Source organism: Polyodon spathula, chromosome 2 (genome assembly GCF_017654505.1).
Source record: "Polyodon spathula isolate WHYD16114869_AA chromosome 2, ASM1765450v1, whole genome shotgun sequence".
NCBI classification, from domain to species: domain Eukaryota; kingdom Metazoa; phylum Chordata; class Actinopteri; order Acipenseriformes; family Polyodontidae; genus Polyodon; species Polyodon spathula.
The window spans coordinates 63,523,425-63,545,832 of NC_054535.1; the positions used below are offsets into that span (position 1 = coordinate 63,523,425).

General features: G+C 38.5%; 2 protein-coding genes across 2 annotated transcripts in view; one reads left to right on the forward strand and one right to left on the reverse strand.

The window, feature by feature from the left end:
- Window positions 1–17,621, forward strand: part of LOC121299045 (solute carrier family 49 member A3-like) — a 33,798-nt gene extending 16,177 nt beyond the window's left edge. Inside the window, exons 4-11 of the mRNA XM_041226533.1 lie at window positions 3,709–3,785; window positions 4,144–4,281; window positions 4,942–5,058; window positions 6,298–6,450; window positions 8,119–8,258; window positions 14,497–14,514; window positions 15,397–15,491; window positions 16,294–17,621. Of these exons, the coding sequence (XP_041082467.1) occupies window positions 3,709–3,785; window positions 4,144–4,281; window positions 4,942–5,058; window positions 6,298–6,450; window positions 8,119–8,258; window positions 14,497–14,514; window positions 15,397–15,491; window positions 16,294–16,466 (911 nt within the window). The 3' untranslated portion in view covers window positions 16,467–17,621. The remainder of the gene's footprint in view (window positions 1–3,708; window positions 3,786–4,143; window positions 4,282–4,941; window positions 5,059–6,297; window positions 6,451–8,118; window positions 8,259–14,496; window positions 14,515–15,396; window positions 15,492–16,293) is intronic.
- Window positions 17,622–19,627: 2,006 nt separating this feature from the next.
- The window catches only part of LOC121299052 (diacylglycerol kinase theta-like), a 130,178-nt gene continuing 127,397 nt past the window's right edge, over window positions 19,628–22,408 (reverse strand). Inside the window, exon 23 of the mRNA XM_041226546.1 lies at window positions 19,628–21,567. Within this exon, the coding sequence (XP_041082480.1) occupies window positions 21,466–21,567 (102 nt within the window). The 3' untranslated portion in view covers window positions 19,628–21,465. The remainder of the gene's footprint in view (window positions 21,568–22,408) is intronic.

The following is a 22,408-nucleotide window of genomic DNA, read 5'->3' on the forward strand; positions in this document are numbered from 1 at the left end:
TTGGGGAGCGTTGATGGACTGCAATCTTCATGTCTCGCCATAAATTTCCGATTGGATTCAAGTCAGGACTTTGACTGGGCCACTCAAGAACATTAATTCTCTTCTTGTTCAACCACTCCAGTGTGGCTTTGGCTTTGTGCTTCGGGTCATTGTCCTGCTGAAATATGAATTCCTCCCCTGTTTCAGAGTCTTGGCTGACTCAAACAGGTTTTCCTCAATGATTCACCTGCACTTTACACCATCCATTCTCCCCTCTATCCTGACAAGCTTCCTAGTCCATTGTGAAGTGAAGCATTGCCATAACATGATGCTGCCACCACCATGCTTGACAATTGAGATGACCTCAAAACCTTTTTCCACATGGCTACAGTATCATCTACATGCTTTTTTTCGCAAACTCCATACGTGCTTTAAGATGAGGCTTTTTGAGTAATGGCTTCTTTCTTGCCACCTGTCCACACAGGCCAGCTTTGTGTAGGGACCAGCTTATTGTTGATGTGTGAACACTAACTCCCATCTCAGACACAAAACTTTGAGGATCTCTCAGGGTCTTCAGAGTGACATACCGAACCAGTTTCCACTTGCCTGGCTGCTCAGTTTGGGTGGGCCAACTTATCTGGGTAGTGTCTGGGTGGTATGATGCATCTTCCACTTCTTAATGATGGACTTTACTGTACTGACAGGGATAATCAGCACCTTGGAAATTTTCTTTTACCCTTCTCCTGCTCTGTGCCTCTCTACCACTTTATCCCAACAAAATGCGAAAACTTTGCAGGGGAGTGAATACTTCTGCAAACCACTGTATACTGCTCAGAGTAATTAGAGACAGTATGTGTACTTGCAAAAAAATGCCTTAAATCTATCTAGACTGTATAGGTTAAGACAGTTTTGGAGGGTGTTAAACCAGTCAAAAACATCTATATTCCTTGAAATGTTAAACTTGTGACCTTTACATATTTTAAATCCAAGTAATTCTACATACTTGATTGGAAGTCATTATACATGCATGGCCATTAAGTACCAATAACATATTAGATATTCAGATATGTTATGTCTGTATGGATTTGCAGCCATTATAAAGTGCTAACCACAAGAGGTTTGACTAAATTAAACTAAAGCCCCATTCACATTGGCATGGACCAGGGGTCTCAAATGGAGATTAAACAAAGGGGCATTCAGAACAGAAAATAGGATGCACTTTTTTACACAGAGAATCGTGAGGGTCTGGAACCAACTCCCCAGTAATGTTGTTGAAGCTGACACCCTGGGATCCTTCAAGAAGCTGCTTGATGAGATTCTGTGATCAATAAGCTACTAATAACCAAACAAGCAAGATGGGCCGAATGGCCTCCTCTCATTTGTAAACTTTCTTATGTTCTTATGTTCTTATATTCTTATGATTTACCCAGGTCAGAACATATTCAGGCAGGACCCAGTGTCATGTGGGTCAGCTACACAATTTCACACTGCTTTTGATAAAGCAGGGTTGACCTGAGTGACAGATGCAAGTTCGCAATGCGCGTATCAATGCCCGGGAGGAAGCAGTTGTTGCTGACGCTTCTCTGGATTGAACCTTTGGCCTAAATGTTGATTATAGCAAATATTTCTTCATCTCTGCTGCAATCAGGCTCATGGCGTGTCTCAAACAACTAAAATATGGCTACTTTCACACAGGCGTGGCAGTTTGTTTTTGCGTTGGCTCATGAACGGCCATCAAGCATTTTGTCTCGCTCAACCTGGGTCAAAACGTGTCAACCCACATCCTGAGGTGGGTCACTGGGTTAACCCGGGTCTGACTCAGGTACATGGTTTCACACTATGCAGGATTGTGACCGGTTAGCCAGGACCCAAGCCCGGACCCGGGTAGGAGTGCCAGTGTGAAAGGGGCTTTAGTTTACAAAGGCTATTTGCAAAAAGTCTGTCACTACTTTACACATTTATATTGTAGTACAGTGGTTCACTTTACATCAGTCTTCCTCCAGGATATGTTTCAACATTAAAGGCTGGATTTTTTTTAAAATACAGCAATTTACACTTTAGCATGTATTTGAAAACATTTAAAAAAAGAGATTGAACAAAAATTATATATATATATATATATATATATATATATATATATATATATATATATATATATATATATATATATATATATATATATATATATATATACACACACACACACACACATATATACACATACACACACACACACACACACACACACACACACACACGGAGCGTACAAAACATTAGGAACACCTGCTCTTTCCATGAAATAGACTGACGAGGTGAATCCAGGTGAAAGTTATGCTCCCTTATTGATGTAACCTTAAATCCACTTCAATCAGTGTAGATGAAGGGGAGACAGGTTAAAGAAGGATTTTTAAGCCTTGACACAATTGAGACATGGATTGTGTATGTGTGCCACTCAGAGGGTAAATGGGCAAGACAAAAGATTTAAGTGCCTTTGAACGGGGTTTGGTAGTAGGTGCCAAGCGCGCCGGTTTGAGTGTGTTAAGAACTGCAACACTGCTGGGTTTTTCACACACAACAGTTTCCTGTCTGTATCAAGGATGGTCCACCACCCTGCACGAATTGTGCAGAATTGTGCAGAGCAGCAGACGGGCTACAGTTAGTCAATAGACAGTCCAATACAACATTGGTGCCGAAAGACCCATAAAAGAAAGCACAACTCGTCGTACCTTGACACAAATTGGGTATGGCAGCCAACGACCCAAAAGAGTTCCGCTTCTTTCAACAAAACACAAGAAACTGCGGTTGCAATGGGCTAAGGAACGAAAACACTGGACACTGGAGGATTGGAAAAACATTGCCTGATCTGATGAATCCCGGTTCCTGCTGTTTCACGCTGATGGGAGGACTAGGGTATGGAGAAAACCACATGAGTACATGCATCCATCATGCCGTGTGTCAACATTGCAGGCTGGTGGTGGTGGTGTGATGGTGTGGGGTGTGTTTTCATGGCACACATGTGCCCCTTGATAAAAGTGGAGCAACGTTTGAATGTCGCAGGATATCTGAACATCATTGCCAATCAGGTGCATCCCTTCATGGCAGCAGTGTATCCATCTGTTAATGGACTTTTTCAGCAGGATAATGCCCCATGCCAAAACGCTAGGATTGTTCGGAATGGTTCCACGAACATGACAGTGAATTCAGCTTACTGCAGTGGCCTGCCCAGTCACCAGACCTCAATCCAATTGAGCATCTGTGGGATGAGATGGAACAAGCTATTTGGTGTAGAGATCCACTACCAGCCAACTTGACACAACTGTGGGAAGCATTGGAGTCAACATGGGTCAGCATCCCTGTGGAACGCTTTCGACACCTTGTAGAGTCCATGTCCTGATGAATTGAGGCTGTTCTGAGGGAAAAAGGGGGTGCAACTCAATATTAGGAAGGTGTTCCTAATGTTTTGTACACTCAGTGTATATGTAATATATCATTTTTTTATGTTTTTCATTTTACATTTAAAACTAATTTGAACTTTTTGATGGTCATTTACCATGGTAAAGAAATTAGAAAGTTATTGGAATATATTATTGTTCAAAAGAATATGATTGTTATCCCATCTCAAATAAATTAGCTGCAATAATTTTTAGGTGTAATTTTAATATGTTTTTGCTTATTTTAGCATGCAAGATATAAGGGGTGCAGAATTTTTTTGTTTGTTTGTTTTTTTAGCTAACCCTTTGGGAATTCTGTTTGCCAATATCTTTTCACCGATGATTGTTGGAAGTAAAGAAAAAATACCAGAACTGGTAAGGAATCTGCTGAGACTTAATGAAACCTGAATTAACTGGTCACCAAAGGGATAACTGCTTATTCAAGAAAATCTGTTCTGAGATTTATTGGGTAGTTGCAGTAGGTGACCACTTATTATTGTGGTATTTTACTGTATATATTCCTGTTATTACAAAAAATAATATTATTACAAACCCTATTCGAAAAGGTGTAGTTGAACTTATAAAGGACCTAGCGTATAAATTTCAGGGGAGGCGGGACATTTTTACTCAAAATTCCCCATGGGAGGGGAAGAGCATGTCTCTTGAATATGTCACAATATCTCATTGAGGTTTTCCTGCTGAAATAAAAAAAAAAAAAATGTTGTTTTTTCAGCTGGGAATTTATACCATTCCAGCTGCCATCGTCTGTCTCCTAGCCACTATGGGGATACGTAGCAGAGTTCCTCCAACTCCCCCTTCCAGCAGTGCTCTGGCTTCCAGCTCTGAGCCCTTCCTGGCTGGAGTGAAACTGGTAAGAAGTACCAGGGAATGGTGGGCCTAGTAGGCTGTTGGAGAGTTAGCCTGGTCTTCTGTTCAGGCTGGAAATCACCACAATATCACAGTATCTCTTCTCTGTGAGCTGCTACTCAATGCCGTGTTATCATGCAAGTGATCTCTAGCATTCATTAGAGTTAGACTAGATTGATTAGGATATCTTAGGTCAGGTTCTAATTCACAAAATATTTATTTATCAAATGTGTTATTAAACCAATGTTTTCAAAGTTGTTAGCCGAAATCAAAGTTGTTATGTTCGGAGTCGTAAAAAGGGGATATCAAAGGTAATTGTTATTATGAACATTACAGACTGCCTTAGTCAATGTAGTTACAAATATCAGGGTGAATATCCTGCTGTAGATGGCCTGTGAACTTTTTAAAATATTATAACTTCGGCTTAGTTTGAAACAGCCAAATATAATACAATACAAAAAAGCCAAAAACACACATTTAATGAAATTTACTCAGACCAAGCTAGCATAAATGTGCTTTGCACATCCATTTCTGAAACATAATTAATTAGTTTTCTCTGTTTTGTGTTACTTTTTGAGCCCTTTAGCCTTAACTCGTTCAGTCCAATAAAATGTTTGAATGCATTAATGGTATTTTTCTTTATTCTCTCTGCATGTGTCTGCAGCTGGTAAGAAACAAGCCATACATGATCTTGTTGACATGTTTTGGGGCTGGAGTTGGTATTTTCACCAGTTTTTCCACACTCCTACAGCAGATTCTATGTGTCAAAGGATACTCAAATGTAAGTGTTGGGGGAGGGAATTTCACTTTATACCATATCTCTAGCAAAAACATGTGCCATGTAAGAAAAACTTAAATTAGAGAAACAGTTGATATGAATGTAAACCACAAGTTATCCATCATTCAGGATCCATTTGGTGGACTACATGTGACTATGTAAGAGTATCACAATAAAAAATGTCATGAAACAATAAATTGTTACACCCCTACTAGAAACTCTAGATAAAGTTTCTTCTGACGTAGAGGCAGCTCAAGTGCCATCTGCTGTTCACCTGATGAAACTGCAGGGACAATTGTCCCAGTCACAGACAGCCACTATAGAGATGTATTCAGCATATTAAATAGTTATTGTTCCACAAACTGTATAACCCTTCAGTTAAAAGAAGGTCAGACTGTAGTCAACAATGCTGTCATTTCTCTGTCGACTAGTAACATAATATTTTAACACACTGGTAATCTATTGCAGGACTAATAGGAGCGTGACAGGGCGAAAGCCCTAAAATGTAAATAGTGGGTGTGGAAATGTAAGGTTGGCAGCGATGGGTTCAAATCTGTCCCTGCCAACAATCACAAGTGTGGCCATTGCCCAATTAGGTAATTGAGTGCTAATTGGGGAGTGGCCACATATGTAACAAGGAAGCAAAATCTTTTGTGGGTTGGTGTGTGTTGTGTGCTGTGAATTTTGTAACTTTTTTTTTTTTTTTTTTTTACTGGAGTCCTGCCCTGGGTCACAAGGGGCACTATCCCAGTCTGACACCTCATGTGATAGGCTAGATACCGGAAGGAAAGACTCCGGTTTTACACACAAAGCATACTTTAATTAGAATATAACACAAAAATAAATAAACAGGGCACAAGGGCCAAAATAAAAGGTTCAAACCAAAAAAAAGAATAAGCACTCACAGGCTGTAACCAGCCTGTCACATGAGGTGTTGGAGTGGGATAGTGCCCCTTGTGACCCCCAAAGAAAAAAGAAATACTCATAGGCTGTAACCAGCCTGTCACATGAGGTCTCGGAGTGGGATAGTGCCCCTTGTGACGCAACCCCCCCCCCCCAAAAAAAAAAAAAAAAAAACACTTTTAGGCTGGGCATTTGCCTTCACTACCAAGTTACGAAACTCACAGCACAAACACTCACGACATCATAGCACAACCGCATTTTCTCGTCTTTTGTGGTTATCAGGGGTGGGAGATTGTAGATTGGAATGAACCATAATGAATCTTTGTTTTCTGGTGTCAGGACCTTGCAGGGCTGTGTGGAGCGTTGTTCGTTGTGTTTGGAATACTCGGTGCCTTCATCCTCGGGCTGTACGTGGACCGGACAAAGAAATTCATAGAAGTCACCAAAATCAGCTTCTGTCTGGCTGCACTGGCCAGCATTGCTTTTGCTGTGGTAAGTCAAGGAATTCTTCCATTTTTATCTCCCCTTGCTAGAGATTAATATCCCTGGAGGCAATAATATTGCAGAGGTGGACATCCATATTTAAGTATATACAGCACTTGTGTTTTATATAGTGTTGGGACAAATATCCTAATATTTGAACTAATATTTTTTTGACAGGCATTCACATACCAAAATCAGATGAAATGAAAAAAATAGCTTGCACTTATTTACCGCCTCACCAGAAGTTGCACAACACTTTCAGAAATGACAAATTAAAAAGAGCTCTGTGTGATTATATATATATATATATATATATATATATATATATATATATATATATATATATATATATATATATATATATATATATAAAACAGGATCGATACAGCAGCTCTTGAGTTTCTATTTTTAAATGTTTTAGACAGTGATCTCTATGGAAAGCCATCTGGGGCAAAAACACATTGTGGTGCTTGAGAGCGAGTCAGAATCTCATGGGACAAAAAAAAGTTTGAGTTTTTTCCACTTCATTTTACAACGCCATTTCCACGTTTTATTTGAAGTGTTTAAAGTAAAATTTCAGTTTCCATTTCCATATGGCACTGTTTACTGTGAAGAAACAACAATGGCAAGGAATGTACAAAATATATAAAATGCGGTTTCAACTTTATGTAATATTTTATTTTGGGAATAAACAAAACAACAATTAACTGCTATTTGGCATCCTTTGTTTTCTAGGTAATTCACTGGGGTAAAGGGGCTACACAATGCATTCTTTACTCCTGGGATATTTTTCTATTTTGACTGTGTTACATTTTGTATGGTCTTGCTGTAAAATAAAGGCACACACAGGGACCATGCCCCCTGCCCCTGCTGCTATTCTGTCTCTGCCTGCGCTCAGAGCAATATAATGGTTTTTATTACTTTTTGAAAAATGGACTAATATCTGAAAGAAAATTAAAATTATGAGTGAATACCCGAACATGTAAATCCCGTGTTCGTTCCAGCACTAGTTTTATATGAGTATAGAACTGTTTTTCAAACTGTTATGAAACTTACTATGGAGTATTCAATTGTGATGAAACCTGGTTAGGATACAAGTTTATTGGGAGTATCAGAATACAGTCAATTTTCTTTAAGATTAACTCAGACAAGTTATAAGGAGTATCAGAATAAAGTCCATTGTCATTTAGATGAACTCAGATAAAACAAATTTCCAGATACTACAGATTTTCTACATGGTACTGGACAAATTTAACAGCTGCTTATTGTAAATGACTTCTTACAGTACAAATTCACAGCACAAATCTCCTGTTTGTGCAAATTATTTTGGAGCCCCACAGGGAAGAGCCGATAAGAATTACTGATCAGGCAAATTTGTGTGCAGGTCCCTCGAAATTCAAATTAATGAGCGTTGGCTCTATTTCATTTTTTTACACACTTGATGATACTACTGATGGTGTACCAAAGAACAAATGTCCGAACCAGTCACCCTGCTTTGTTAGTAAATTAATATTCAGGGTTCCTATCTGCCCAGGCAGGACATATTGTTTATTAAAATATGTTCAGTGTATATCAAATAGTGATGATAAATTTAGCAAGCAAAAGAGACTGAGTGGGGTTAAATGGGTAATAAATACTTCCCCCTTAGGCATTCTGCATTGTTCTTCATCTCAAAAGGTATCTCAGATGAGGAACCAGGGCATTGCAGTGGCTGTGGTCTCTTCACTGTTTGGAATGTTTGGGTTTGCTATCTACCCAATCAGTATGGAGCTTGCTGTAGAGTGTTCTTATCCAATCGGGGAGGCAACATCTACAGGGCTGAAGAAATAAAGTCCCATTCAGACCCCCCCCCCCCCCCCCCCCCCCCCCCCCCCCCCCCCCCCCCCCCCCCCCCCCCCCCCCCCCCCCCCCCCCCCCCCCCCCCCCCCCCCCCCCCCCCCCCCCCCCCCCCCCCCCCCCCCCCCCCCCCCCCCCCCCCCCCCCCCCCCCCCCCCCCCCCCCCCCCCCCCCCCCCCCCCCCCCCCCCCCCCCCCCCCCCCCCCCCCCCCCCCCCCCCCCCCCCCCCCCCCCCCCCCCCCCCCCCCCCCCCCCCCCCCCCCCCCCCCACCCCCACCCCCCCCCCCCCCCCCCCACCCCCCCCCCCCCCCCCCCCCCCCCCCCCCCCACCCCCCACCCCCCCCCCCCCCCCCCCCCACACCCCCCACCCCCCCCCCCCCCCCCCCCCCCCCCCCCCCCCCACCTTTTTTTTTTTTTCCTTGGCATATGAATGATTAGACAGAAAATTTCCCTACAAGGGATGGTGAAAATTAAAATGTAAAATAATTTATTGGTAAAGGCATGGTTGAAAGGTGTGCAAGGGGAGAGCAGGTCTAACGTGAGTATTGCATTGACGTTGGCATTCCTGAGGGTTAAGGCTGATACACACCAGATACTTTCGCAGCAGCATGACTACAGCTATAACAATGGGTACATTTTTGCCTTCAAAGGTTCGGAACACATTACCAAAGGAAGGTTTGAAACTTCGATAATATTCATTTCCATAATTTACTTATGACCGTCACCATAGCTACTAATATATATTTGATTGAAAATTATATTATCTTACGGGTAATCTATATAAATGGCCTAAAACATTCACATGCAATCGTAAAATATCTTATATAGAGCAGTAATTTTTATAATTTAAGCAACAATAAACTTTGTTTATGTACATGTGGTTCTCAGTCAGTCACATTTTTTCAACATAACTGTTGATTAATTAGACATACTTGATAAACAATAATGAATACACAGCAAAACAGAACAGAGCAACAGTTCGATTGAAAACAAATACAGACCTATATACTTCTGCGCAACTTGTAATAATATATTATTTGCAATACTAAACCCAAAGTAAGGAGAGGAAAGTGCGGCTTTGAAAAGGCATCCATTTGCTAAAATAAGTTTGCTTTCGGTATGTACCATAACTTAGTAGTTTTCAAAATAAAAAACGATTAGTCTTAGTGTATATTTTATGTTTCGTATTTATTCTACCATAACACTTCTCTCGCAACGTCTTGTACACTAGGTGTTTGAGGTGTTAGGGTTAAACACAGTGTTGTGTCACAGGAAATAAGTTAGCTGGGAAGTATGTTAGCGTTTTGCCTTTTTGAGCCTTTCTACGCATGTGAGAATCTTAGAACTTAAAGGCAAGGGTAAGCCGTCGAGTTTTCCTGTCTGTGAACTTTAATTAAGAAGACTGTTATTGCGATTCTTCCAGTGTGTCTAGTTAATTGTTTCACTCTTAAAAATGTCGTCAGGATCTTTATTAAAAGCTATGTTACATGTGGTAAAAATCGAACACACGTTGTTATAATATTAATAACATGTTTTTATTATTATTTTTATTTAATAATAGGTTAACTTTAGGCTATGTAGTTTACTAAGACGACATTTAATCGCTGGCTACTTTATGTTATAGGTTTTCTTCGTACATGTACTTGCAATATATTTGCAAGTATTAGCGAAAGTGAAATAAATACAATACATGCATTATTTTGTATATGGGTTATGACATAAGCAGAAATAATTTATCATTTGTCGTCTGATTTATTGTTTAAAATGTAATAACAGTTTCTAATACAACATATTAGCTAATATTTAAGGTGTTAAGTTGAATTCACAATTTACAAAGAAGTGGCCAACTCTCACCAGAATTGTAATTTTAAATTTGTAATCGCTGCAGATACTTATTTTAGTTTTCTTCGTACAAGTAATACAGCGAAAGAGAAATGAATACATGTATAATTTGTACGTGCTGACATACTGTATCAGAAATCATTATGCATTTGTCTTGTAATTTATTTTGATGTGCAATTATATACTACGGTCAAGCAATCGGCCAGTTTTGAAATGCTGGTCAAGCTATATCCACTCGCTCTCCACTTATTTAGTACAATAAATTCTAAAGTGAAATCATCTTCTTTAGTATGTTTTCTACTAACTAAGATGCTGCGTAACTGAGACATTTATATAATGTGTTATTTAGTACACATTATATAGTTACTGTACATAGAAACACGTTGCTATTTGGGATTAGGCTTAATTAGAACCATACAAATTATATTGCATGCACAATATCACTTAATAATGAAATCTTTAAGTAGTGTTAGTAATAGCGACATCTACTGTTAATACCATGGCAATGAAACAACATTGGCTCTTTTCAGTACCTTACATACTAATTAAAGGCATTTCACCTTAGTACCTGTAGTACTGAGCAGGTTTGAGAATGGGGTGGCTATATCAGACACGTAACTTGGAGTTTCCCTGTTTCAAGCAGTGAAATTCTTCACTCCAAGAAATTTAGAACTGCACTGGAATAAAACGAGCGATGAAATACACTTTCATACATTTTCAAAATGAATGAAAAATGTAATATTTAGTAAGTATGAGAGAAATCTCACTAGCTTATTGTAACACAAAGGACGATTCCATGTTGTTTAAATTATAGAGGACAGACATTATATATATGTATATGTGTGTGTGTATGTGCATACCAGTATGTATGTATGTATGTGTGTGTGTGTGTGTATATATATATATATATATATATATATATATATATATATATATATATATATATATATATATATATATATATATATATATTATATATTTCTCACACAGAGTTTCACGTAATAATCTAGAAAGTAAAAAGTATAACCTGTGATATGACGTTTTATCTTTCCTGAAATACATGATGAGTGGGGAGTTTTAATGTAGAAATGAGGATCAGAGATTTGCACAGGGTGATGCATTAAATTGGAGAGCTATCTAAATTATTAGTACAGTATTTGATGCTGTGCGAGTACATCAACCATGTCAGCTAGGATTACAGATGTTCATTTAATAATATAACTGTTCTTTAGGACAGTATGTATAGGAAGCCAATCGTTTTGTGCATTTCTCAAATTATATATACACCTTAAAACACCAGTTTTCTATTTTAACATGTTTAGATATCCCATGTAGACTAGAGTACAATGTAATACATTAAAAGTGTTTGTACCCACTTCCCCACTCGATTTACTGAAAAGATTCAAAGTCACCGAGCAATTTACCATGAAAATATTATAACTTTGTTAAAGAGAGTCTAAATAAACACTTATTAAACACTTATTAAACACTTACCCCACAGTGTATAACATGTCCATGAACGACATTTTTGAAAGAAAATACACATTTAGCAAGTAGTGATTTTAACTATGCACAGCCATAAATTCTGCAGACAAGAGAATGTTTTTAAAATATTTATGTTAAAACTAAAATAAAGCAGGCAATTTCGTGAAGATAAAATTTATTTATAATACAAATTAAACGTAAATATACATTACGATAAATGTCAACTTTTTAAACAAAAAATACTGTCTGCAGTACACTGACAAATAAGATGACAACATATTTAAACAAAAATTACTGTCTGCAATGCAATACGTGTTTTCGTTTCTCAAAAAAATACAAATGGCGTCCTGTCATTTTGGGTGAATCTCCACAGATAACCTTGCCTTTAAGTTCTAAGATTCGTGCATGTGTAGAAAGGCTCAAAAAGGCAAATGCTAACTTATTTCCTGTGACACCAGCATGTGTTGAACCAGATGTTTATGAAGCATGGGTCAAAGGTCTGGCTGGAGAGCAGTGACACGTTCCTGTGAGTTACCTGTTTGGTAGCAGGCTGAACTATCCATTCTAATAAAACATCATTGTTCATTACTTACTACGGTTGTGTGGCAGGTTGGCTGAGACAACACTGGGGTATGAATGCACTGCTTGTGCGTTTTAATGTTAAATAAACAAATCAAAAGTTTGGCAAAACAGAACAGTGAAACAAATGGCACAATGGCCAAAACAAACAAGTAAAATAAATCAACAAATAGTGTGCTGGTGTAAACCCAGCATGGGTAGCAATTGTTATTATTTTATGTCTTAATTCTCTGTAACTCACAGCTCTCGTTCCACCTCTGAACACACCGCCTCGTTCAACCACAACTGCGGGTTTTTATACATGGGACCGTCTCCAAATTAGCAATAAATTAATTCATCTGGAGGTGGTCACATTCCACACAAGTTTAGTATGGAGGGGGAATTTAACCCCATCCATGCTGCAAAATAACAATAATAATAAAACATTGTGTGTTTACAAACTATACACTACGTTTTAAATAATAATAATACAACAACTATAAATACAAAATAATACATCCACCTCTAATTGTTTCTCCTTATTTTTTTTCCATTTCTCTTTTCATTTTTTGTTTTTGTTTTTTGTTTTGAAAAAAGTGTACCCGCAGTACCGTCTCCCTCCTGGCCTGTGTCTGTGGCGCTGTATCCCTCTTCTGATCACCAAGTGTGGCAGGTTAGCTGGGTAGAGTGACGTCACAGACCCGGAAGTAGACAGACAGCACATTCCACACAAGTTGAGCATGGATGGGGAATTTTAAACTCATCCATGCTCAAAAATAACAATTATAAAACATTGCGTTTTTACAAAATAAGGGGCGGGGTGTATCCTGTCACATAGTTCCCCCCCTTTGTGCATTGCACACATAGCCTCAAAGGCCACCTCCCGCCTTAAAAGCCCAGCAGTTGTCAGTGGAAATTCCAACAGCGGTAAAGCTGGCTCCTCCAGCATAATTGGTTCTGGCCACGGACAATTGGCGCCAGTGGAAATGCTGGCAGCTGCAAGCCTGACAGCAGCACTGCCGTCAGCGGAAATGTTGACAGCAAGGCAAGGTCCTCCTCCAGTGGCCCCGCTTGCATCAGAAAGGTTGACAGCAGGGGTGGCATCGCTGGCTACGACAAGGCTGGCTACTCCAGCTGAGGCGATCCTGGCAGCGGAAATACAGCCTTGGGCAACAGTGACAGCGGCAGTGCTATCAGTGGAAATGCTGACAGCACCAAAGCTGGCTTCCAGAGCAAAGGCAGTTCTTATAGTGGTGCAGTACACTCTGGATGTGGTGTTGGCGCTGGCAGTGGCCATGCTGCTCATATCACAGGACACTCCGGCAGTGATGATGGCTCTGGCAGTGGTAATGCTGCCCTCATTGCGGGACACTCCGGCAGTGATGATGGCTCTGGCAGCGGTAATGCTGCCCTCATTGCGGGACACTCCGGCAGTGATGATGGCTCTGGCAACGGTAATGCTGCCCTCATTGCGGGACACTCCGGCAGTGATGATGGCTCTGGCAGCGATAATGCTGCCCTCATTGCGGGACACTCCGGCAGTGATGATGGCTCTGGCAGCGATAATGCTGCCCTCATTGCGGGACACTCCGGCAGTGATGATGGCTCTGGCAGCGGTAATGCTGCCCTCATTGCGGGACACTCCGGCAGTGATGATGGCTCTGGCAGCGGTAATGCTGCCCTCATTGCGGGACACTCCGGCAGTGATGATGGCTCTGGCAGCGGTAATGCTGCCCTCATTGCGGGACACTCCGGCAGTAGCAGTGGTGAGGCTTACTCGAGCAGTGAGGATGGTGCTAGCAGTGGTAATGCTGCCCTCAGCGCAGGACTCTCCGGCAGTAGCAGTGGCGAGGTGTACTCGAGCAGTGGTAATGCTGCCCTCAGCGTGGGACACTCCGGCAGTGGTGCTGCGTACTCCTGCAGTGAAACAGCTATGGGTGGAGGTGGTCTCCTCACCTCTCACCCTTCTCTGTAGCTGGTGGCTCCCTTCTCTTGGGCTCCAGCCCCAGAATTTCCGGCTTGCAACTGCTGCTGCTGGAAACAACAAAGCTCCAGGTGATGACAAGCAGACATCCCCGAACAAGCAACCTCAGGCTATGGTGAGTACGGTGCACAATGCATGGTACACACGCTATGGTGCAAATGATATAGTATGGTGCACGACAAGGTACACTACTGATGCAGTAACCTTGTTCACCAAGAACAGTGGTAGATCAGTGACCTACAGTTACTGAAGAAGCAATATATAAGGATGCCCACCTTAGCTACTGGCTTAACCAAACACAGCCATAAGAATGGAGGAAGCCTGCTGTCAGAGCGCACAATACGTGAAAGTAAAATTACTATAAGCGCGTAAAATAATCGTAGTACGTGTAATACACAAGCGATAAAGTCACATGAGTGTGCCACTTAAATGTTCGTAGCTCTCTCTCCTGTTCAGGTCGGTGAAAGGAAAAATGATGACGATTGTGTCAGCAGTCTTGTACCCTCGGGGGGCGGGCGAGACTGTGTCACAGGCACTGTGTGCAGCTTTGATATGTCAATTCCCTAATTGCAACAAAAAGAAATCACAACAAGTAGAATTCAGTCCTATTGATTTTGTGTTGCTGCAGTGTTGCCTGTCAAGTTGCATAGGTTCTATTAATTTTGTTGCATCGTGTCTGGTGTGTAGTGGCCTTTTAGGGAAGAAAAAGCACCAGTCATTTTTGGCATTTGGCATATTTTTAGTATATCAACCGTCCACTGATTTAAAATGTCACATTTGTGATAGTGTAGTCAACCAGATCAGATGTATTTACAAGACCAGTGCCATGTCTTAACCAAAAAATAATCATGTATGTTGTCAATCCTGACAATTTACAGCACAAATCAAAACCAAGTTTGTATCTGGTGCTGTATCTATCCACAAAATATATTTTTTCAAGGTAACCGTGACAAATTGTTATTGTTCATTTACAGTGGGTCATTGATGACCAGTGGAAGTATACTCTTACTCCTGCTTCATGTTCTTTAATCAGACCTTTTCAACTAAATGTCATACCCTCGAAGTTTCACGCGTCACAACATGAAGTAATGCTCATTGTTGTCTTTTAAGATAAATTAATGGGACGTGTCGAGACACAAGGTCACGCAATTTGTGGGATTTGTATGTATTTTCTTGAATTCAGGGGCAGAATTCACCCTTTTAGAGTTTTAAATGAAGATCAACTTATTTCAATTGTATTGCCTCCACAGACAGATACAGGGAATTGTCTTTATCATGCTTTTTCAACTGTTAACCAAGCAGCTGGCTGATGATCCGCGATACATCTGTGCTCTGAGTTGGAGAGGTAGGATCGTACTTTCTCACCTATTTCAAAACATTTAGAAACATTAGTTTCTTCTGACGTAGAGGCAGCTCAAGTGCCATCTGCTGTTCATCTGATGAAACTGCAGGGACAACTGTCCCAGTCACAGATACGCTTTAATATGCTGAATACAATATATAAAGTTATTGCACTGAGTTGGAAAGTTAGGGTCTTACTTTCAGACCTATTTATAATGGGTGAATGCATATGCTGCAACAAGTAATGGGACATATTAATAAATGCTGAGTATTGTTTAATGTTGTATACATCTTAGCCGCCAGCATTTCAGAAACATCTTTTAGTGGTAAAATAATAAAGAAATGTCCCAGTCCTAAATTGGTAGCAAATAAATACAAAACAAGTTGCCTTCAGGTAAAATATGGTGCAAGTATTTCCAGAACATATATTTAGGGATACCTAGATACTTGAGCAAGGTTGTGTCTGAGTGTGGTAAATTGAATACTCCAGTTATTCTGATTTTATTTCAGTCCCAAGACTTGTTGAGAGAAGTGTATTAATTTGTGTTTGGAAATTGCATGAAACTGTACTTAACAAGAGGCATGTTTTTAATAAATTAACACATTTTGAATGGGACTGTTAATTTAACATAAGCTTTGTGACTTGCTGTACACTTGCTATGCTTTTACAATAATGTCAGCGTGTAGTACAGTATGAATACAACATATTATTGTACTAGAAATTAATTGAAGTAATACCAGGTAGTTCCCTAAATCTTCAAAACATGGTCAGCAGTCATCAGTGTTTTCTTTCCTTTTTCTTCCAGTCCCAACCCTGGTGATGGCAGCTTTTTGCTCTGCGGGAGCCTGCCTTTTTGTGATCTTTTTCCACACGGAATACAAGAGACTCAAAGAGGAAGCAGTGGCAACCCGCAGCCAGGCTGTTGCACAGAATAATGAAATAGATGAAGAAGCAGAGCCAGAGTTACTGCAGGCATAGGATCAAACTTCACTTGGTTTTATTGAAAACCCTGTTGTGTAGGTTATTTTATTTATAGTTTTGTAAATTTTTTATTATCTTAGCTCAAGACAAGAAATGGTACTTCGTTAGCATGCTGAAATAGGTCAAGGTTATTCAGTGCTCACATTTCCTACAATGCACATAGTATGATTACAAGCAGCTCTGCCAAGGGTAGGCACACTGGGCTCTTCTAGTTCATTCCATTGCTAGACTTTGTTCAAACACATACTTACATTTTTTTTAATTGCCCCTACTGACTTGGACTGGACTGGGAAAGTCAGGTCACCTACCCTGCTTGCATTCCAGAGAAGCAGTGTCCTCATTTGGTGTTTTATAACCACCCCATTTTTTCGAAAAACAAAATACTCTCTGTAACACCACTGTTGTAAAGCAGTGTTTTTTTTTTTTTTTTTTTTTTTTAAACACCTGTTTAATAATATGTTTAATCCAACTGTGAAATGTTGACATTCTTACCGTAGGTACAACCACAGCTAAAATGTGGGGTGGGGTGGGGTGGTGGGCATTCAATTTTGTGTGTTGAAAATATGTACATTGATTTTTCATAGGACTGTGGGGTTTCTCAGTGTACACTAGCAGTAAAATAATCAAAACTAACATTCTGTAAATTAATGTCCTCAATAAAACACTTTTGCATGCAGACTGCTGCATATCTTTCTTGGTGAACATGGAGAATGGCTAAAATATTCAGTTTGTCTTACATCATGGTGTTACAGTATTTAAATATTAACATCTATTAAACAATTTTGGCAGCTGTGACAGCACTGTTTTGTTAGTCAAAAACATTGTTTTGTATATCTCATACTTCATAATTAGGGCTGTATTTTAGTCTAAAATAGTTATTGCAAGATCTTTCATGATTTAAACATAATATTTATTAAATCAGAACAAAAATAGCATTGTCACATTCAAAATTCATAATTCTCTCAAGCATACAACAAATGTTCTAAATATTTAAATGCTTACCTGAAAAACAGGAAATGCTAAATGTTTAACATTTTGTTTTTTATGTTTAAAAGACATTCTAATGGCTGATAAGATGATTTAGCCTATACATATTTTTATTTATTTTTTACTTTCAATGATATCACCATACACTAATGCAGTTTTTCTTTTTTTCCCCTCATTGTTTTTGTATTATGTTTGAAAACAGAAAATTAATAAAAAATAATTGAAATAAAGACATTCTATTTTCACCTTCAGTGAATTATTAAACACATTTCTTATATTCCTATAAATACAAGCATGGGGAAACCTTTTTGCTTTATTTAAATAGGACATACCTTAAATAGGGTAAATTCAGGGTTAAAACTTTAAAAAGCTAACATTGTTCCAAAGGCAGTAATATAAGAAGCTACATGGGACATGAATTTGATGTTTTCCCCATAGGAAATAATGGAAAATACTTTTTTTGTTTTTGTTTTTCCTGTTGCTTTTTTTTTTTTTTTTACAGAAAAAAATGAAGACATTTCCACAGATATCATGAACTGCATGTCACTAATGCTGTAAAACTTAAAAGGCTACAGACATTGACCCATTATTTGGAGGCTTCATGTGTTATGTTTCTTTGATCTGTAGTGAAAATATGTTTTGTAACCCCTTGTATACATACGTGATATGAGAGCAGAGGATGAACAAACAACGTTATTTAAGTTTACTGTTACATGGAACTCAGCTGTATTGTGCAAAATATATACAAATAAATTCAGTATTTAAAAAAAGTCAACAGTAAAATTCCCAGTACTTTTTCTCAAACACTAAATACATATTTTTTAATTGTCATATTCTTGTTACACAGAAAATGTACACAACTAAATAAACCCAGAATATATTGTTACACATTCAGTGCATGTTTTACAGTTGAGAGAAAAACAAAACATTAAACCACATAAGATTTTTGCCAAAATATACAAATCTTCTGAGGATGAACTTGAATTGGTGTGTATCTGTGAAACAAAGCTGTGGTCTGTTGGAAAAGTGTTGGTTTTACAGAAACAACAAAACATACAGACATATATATTAGCTCTGAACTTGAGGCACATAAGCTTACACTGGTCAAAAACCTGAAAAATACACATTAGTTATACAAGCAGAACCCTGTTTCAGAGAGGCAATTACAATATACAGATATAAATACATAACTATTACCTGCACATAAGAGGCACTAAGTGGAATAACAGACCACTAACTTCACAATAATGCACACTAAGCAGAGACTGCCTCCAGCTACGAGATTCCTAAATGAAACATAAACGCTGGAAAACTACACAACATTTACTAAGTGTAATTCAGTACCTAAGGTGCCTACACAAATACCATCACAACTGTACAATACAGAAAATAAGCAGAGTAGGGAAGGCTCATGGATGCAGTGTGTTCTGAAGCTCAAGCTTGTCAAACCACTGGTACTTTCATGATGTTGAAATTATTTAGTGAGCTTCTCTTTCAAGTGTACCCCTTTTCTAATGTCATCTTTGGGGTGAAGAAACCTTTGGATAGGAGGCATTTGCACTCAGAGGGAAATGGGAAATGAGGCACACCAACAAAGGATTTTGTACATTCAAAAGTTTTTTTGTTTTTTTTAACAAAAAAATACAGCGTTTTTAAACAAACTGTCCTGGCACATAAAATAATTCACAAGGCTAAACCAGAAATTAAAAGTTGACCACTTGAAATTTATCATTGGTAAATTGAAATTTGCCTTGTAAACAACTATATCCGATTTGCTTTTCCCGATGAGCAAAAAAAAAAAAAAAAAAAAAAAAAAAAAAAAAACTTGGCAATACTGTACTTTTTAAAACAATACTGGTCTTATCCTGGGCCATCTTTATTGTTATATAGCACCTTTCATAGTCGATCACCATCACAAACGCTTTACAAAATACAAGACATGGGTGTGTGAACTATGCTTCAGCTGCAGAGTCACTTACAACAATGTCTCACCTGAAAGACAGGGATGTGAACCGGGGACCTCATGGTTACAAGCCTGTGTCTTTAACCACTGGACCACACAGCCTGCTACATCTCTCTGAAGCTTTCAGGCAAGGCCACTACTATAACATGCACAGAAAGCTAAACATTCACATATATGGCCAGGTAAACCAGGGGTATCACATGCTTAATTTTTAAGTAATCTTTTGTTTTGGGGAACACATTAAGTCATTTCAATAGGGTTATTGTTATGTTACTTAAGGCTCAACTCATGGCAGCCCTGAATATTCTCATACTTTATTTGGTACACAAATGCAAAAAGGGCACTATTGGTTACAGCTGTATTGGCATGTTTTCTTTTTTTTTAAAACTATAAAACAGTAGACTGTGCTTAATGTTTTTTTGTACAAATGATATACTTGAAATGCAGAAGTGCCTGTGAAAATAAGAATGTTATATAAAGTTTTTTATTATTATTATTATTATTTAAAAAGAGCAGAGTGGAGGGTTTTGCTGTTAATTGCAAAATATTATTAGAATAACATAATATTGCACATATATTCTTAAGTTTTGTGACAATTTTTTTTATTATTATTTTGTGAATGATATGGAAAAGAGTTAATGCGAACCTAGCTAGACACCAAAGACATTGCATTCCCGTGGCCAGTGTTCAAGGGAGAAGTATATCTAAGGGATACCCTTGAACTCTGACATTCATTTTAGGAAAACATTTCTTATTTTTTTCCCCCTTGAACTGGTTTGTTAATGGGGTTAACTTTTATTTATTTATTTATTTATTTACCAATATTGTATATAAAATCATAAATTATATTACAAAATAGTTACAAAAATTGGTTTGGCCCTCATTTAATTCCATACACCAGAAGTCATTTTACAAGTGCAATAACACACCTGAAAATGTGTGTTGCTCTAACCGATTCTCAAGTTGTTGAAGGCAGTACAGTAAAACCTGTGTTATTGTTTACGTTTCATGCAATATTTTCAGTATTTCATCTGTAATTCTAAAGTGTATTAACTGTTTCTTTTGTTGTTATTGTATTTTACTTTCCAGTGCACAAAAGGGGTACCTACAGATTCATTAGATTCATGAGTGCAAAACAAATGTCCACCCACAGCAATATAAGCCACTAAAAAGTAGTTCCACTCTCAAAAAAAAAAAAAAAAAATTACATAACACAATACAGGTCTACTTATTTAAAATGGACAATTTTCTTGGTCCCCCAAAGTGGACTTCATATTTGGATTATATACTTTAAGAGCACAAGTACATTCCGAATTTCTAAACATAATCTCTCAATAAATGGAATTGTCTGCAGCTAATTTGTAAATTTATAACAAACTCACAGTAAACGTTACCTCTAAAATTTGGAAATGATCTTCCAAAGGGCCCTACATTTAAATTTTTAGTTACATATGAATATAACATTTACAAAGCTGCAAACTGTTAGGTAGAAGCCAAATCTGTTCTGGAGATCCATTTCAAATGCAGCAAATGGAAAATGAAATAAAGTAGCACCTACAGTAATGTGAAGCTCTGGTATGAGGCACTTCACAGTAGAACATTGTGTAGTTAAAATAAAAGCCTTTTTTTGCACTGAGTTTCCTTATGAGTTGTCCATTGGGTTTTTACTGCAAAAACTTTACTAGAACTAGGGTTTTAACCAATCATTTAACCTTCTTGTTTTTGTAAAATGACTGAAAACTACGATTAGACAGGTATTGAGTAATTTGTACACCAGTTTGGCAAAAGACAGAAAACACCTGGAGTTATTGGTTGCCATCACAGAACAAGTTGACCATTTTAAACCATACCTAGTCTGAAAATACTGGTATTTTGTACTGAAGGCATGGACAATAAAATATTTATAAAATAATGACAGATGGTTGAAATGACCTACAGTAATCCCTCTGAGCTTAGATGTCCTCTGTCCTTTTGCTGAAGTCTCCACCATTAGTAATAACAATCTTTTTTTCTCAAACCAGTGGGGTTGAAAGACTCCGCTAGTGTTCAGTTTACTCCTTCAGAAAGTGTTAGGCTGTCCGTTCTCGACTCTTTCAAACTCCCTGATTGCTTCTTCTGCTTCACTTTGGACTTCCTTAGCATGTGAACCTTGTCAGTGAAACACAACAGCAAAGGAGAAAAAAAACTAGGTCAGCATTTACTGAGAAAGAGCTCAGGTTTAATAAAACTAACTATGAACACATAGTTGTTTATATAAAAGTGTTTTGGATACAGTAACCTGGATTTACATTGTTTAATGAATGCAATTCTGTAGATCCGTTTGCCATTTCTTCATTACATTACTGTGCTCTCAGGCTGTATACAAATTTGACAGATGGGGTCTTTAAAATACACGCCATGTATGACATGTATGGCACTTCTCATTGCGTCTGATCCAGATCCACGTAGTACAACACTTTCTCACGACTCCAGTGATCACAAATCTGATCACATTTTTTGATCTCCTTAGAACAACCAGCCCCTGTCCCACATAGAGTGGAAAATGCATTTTAAAATGTTGAAATTGCATCAAGATAAATAAGCAAGGCAATTTACATGCCACAGCCAGCCTGAGTTTTCTTTAGACAGGGAGTCCGGCCACGTGCATTGTGGTCTCTGTAGTTTCTTAATAAGTTCTTGTATACCAGTGCTGGCATGCAGATATGGTATGCAAAATAAATCTACAGCCAGTGTGTGAAAAAAATAAGCTAGGATATTTAATAATGGAGCGGAACGCCATGCATTCAGGCAGGAGGTGATTGCAAAACAATAGGAAAATACATTGGGGATAAACGAAATGGAGGCATTTACACGTTTAAGGTGGCTTAATTTCAGATTATTAATTTTTTTTTTCTCAGGGATACTGGCTATCAGATGTGTCCCTTTAAAGATAGTGTACTATTAAAAGTAAATCTCATGTGCTTTTCTTCTAAAAGTCTTCTTGAAAACT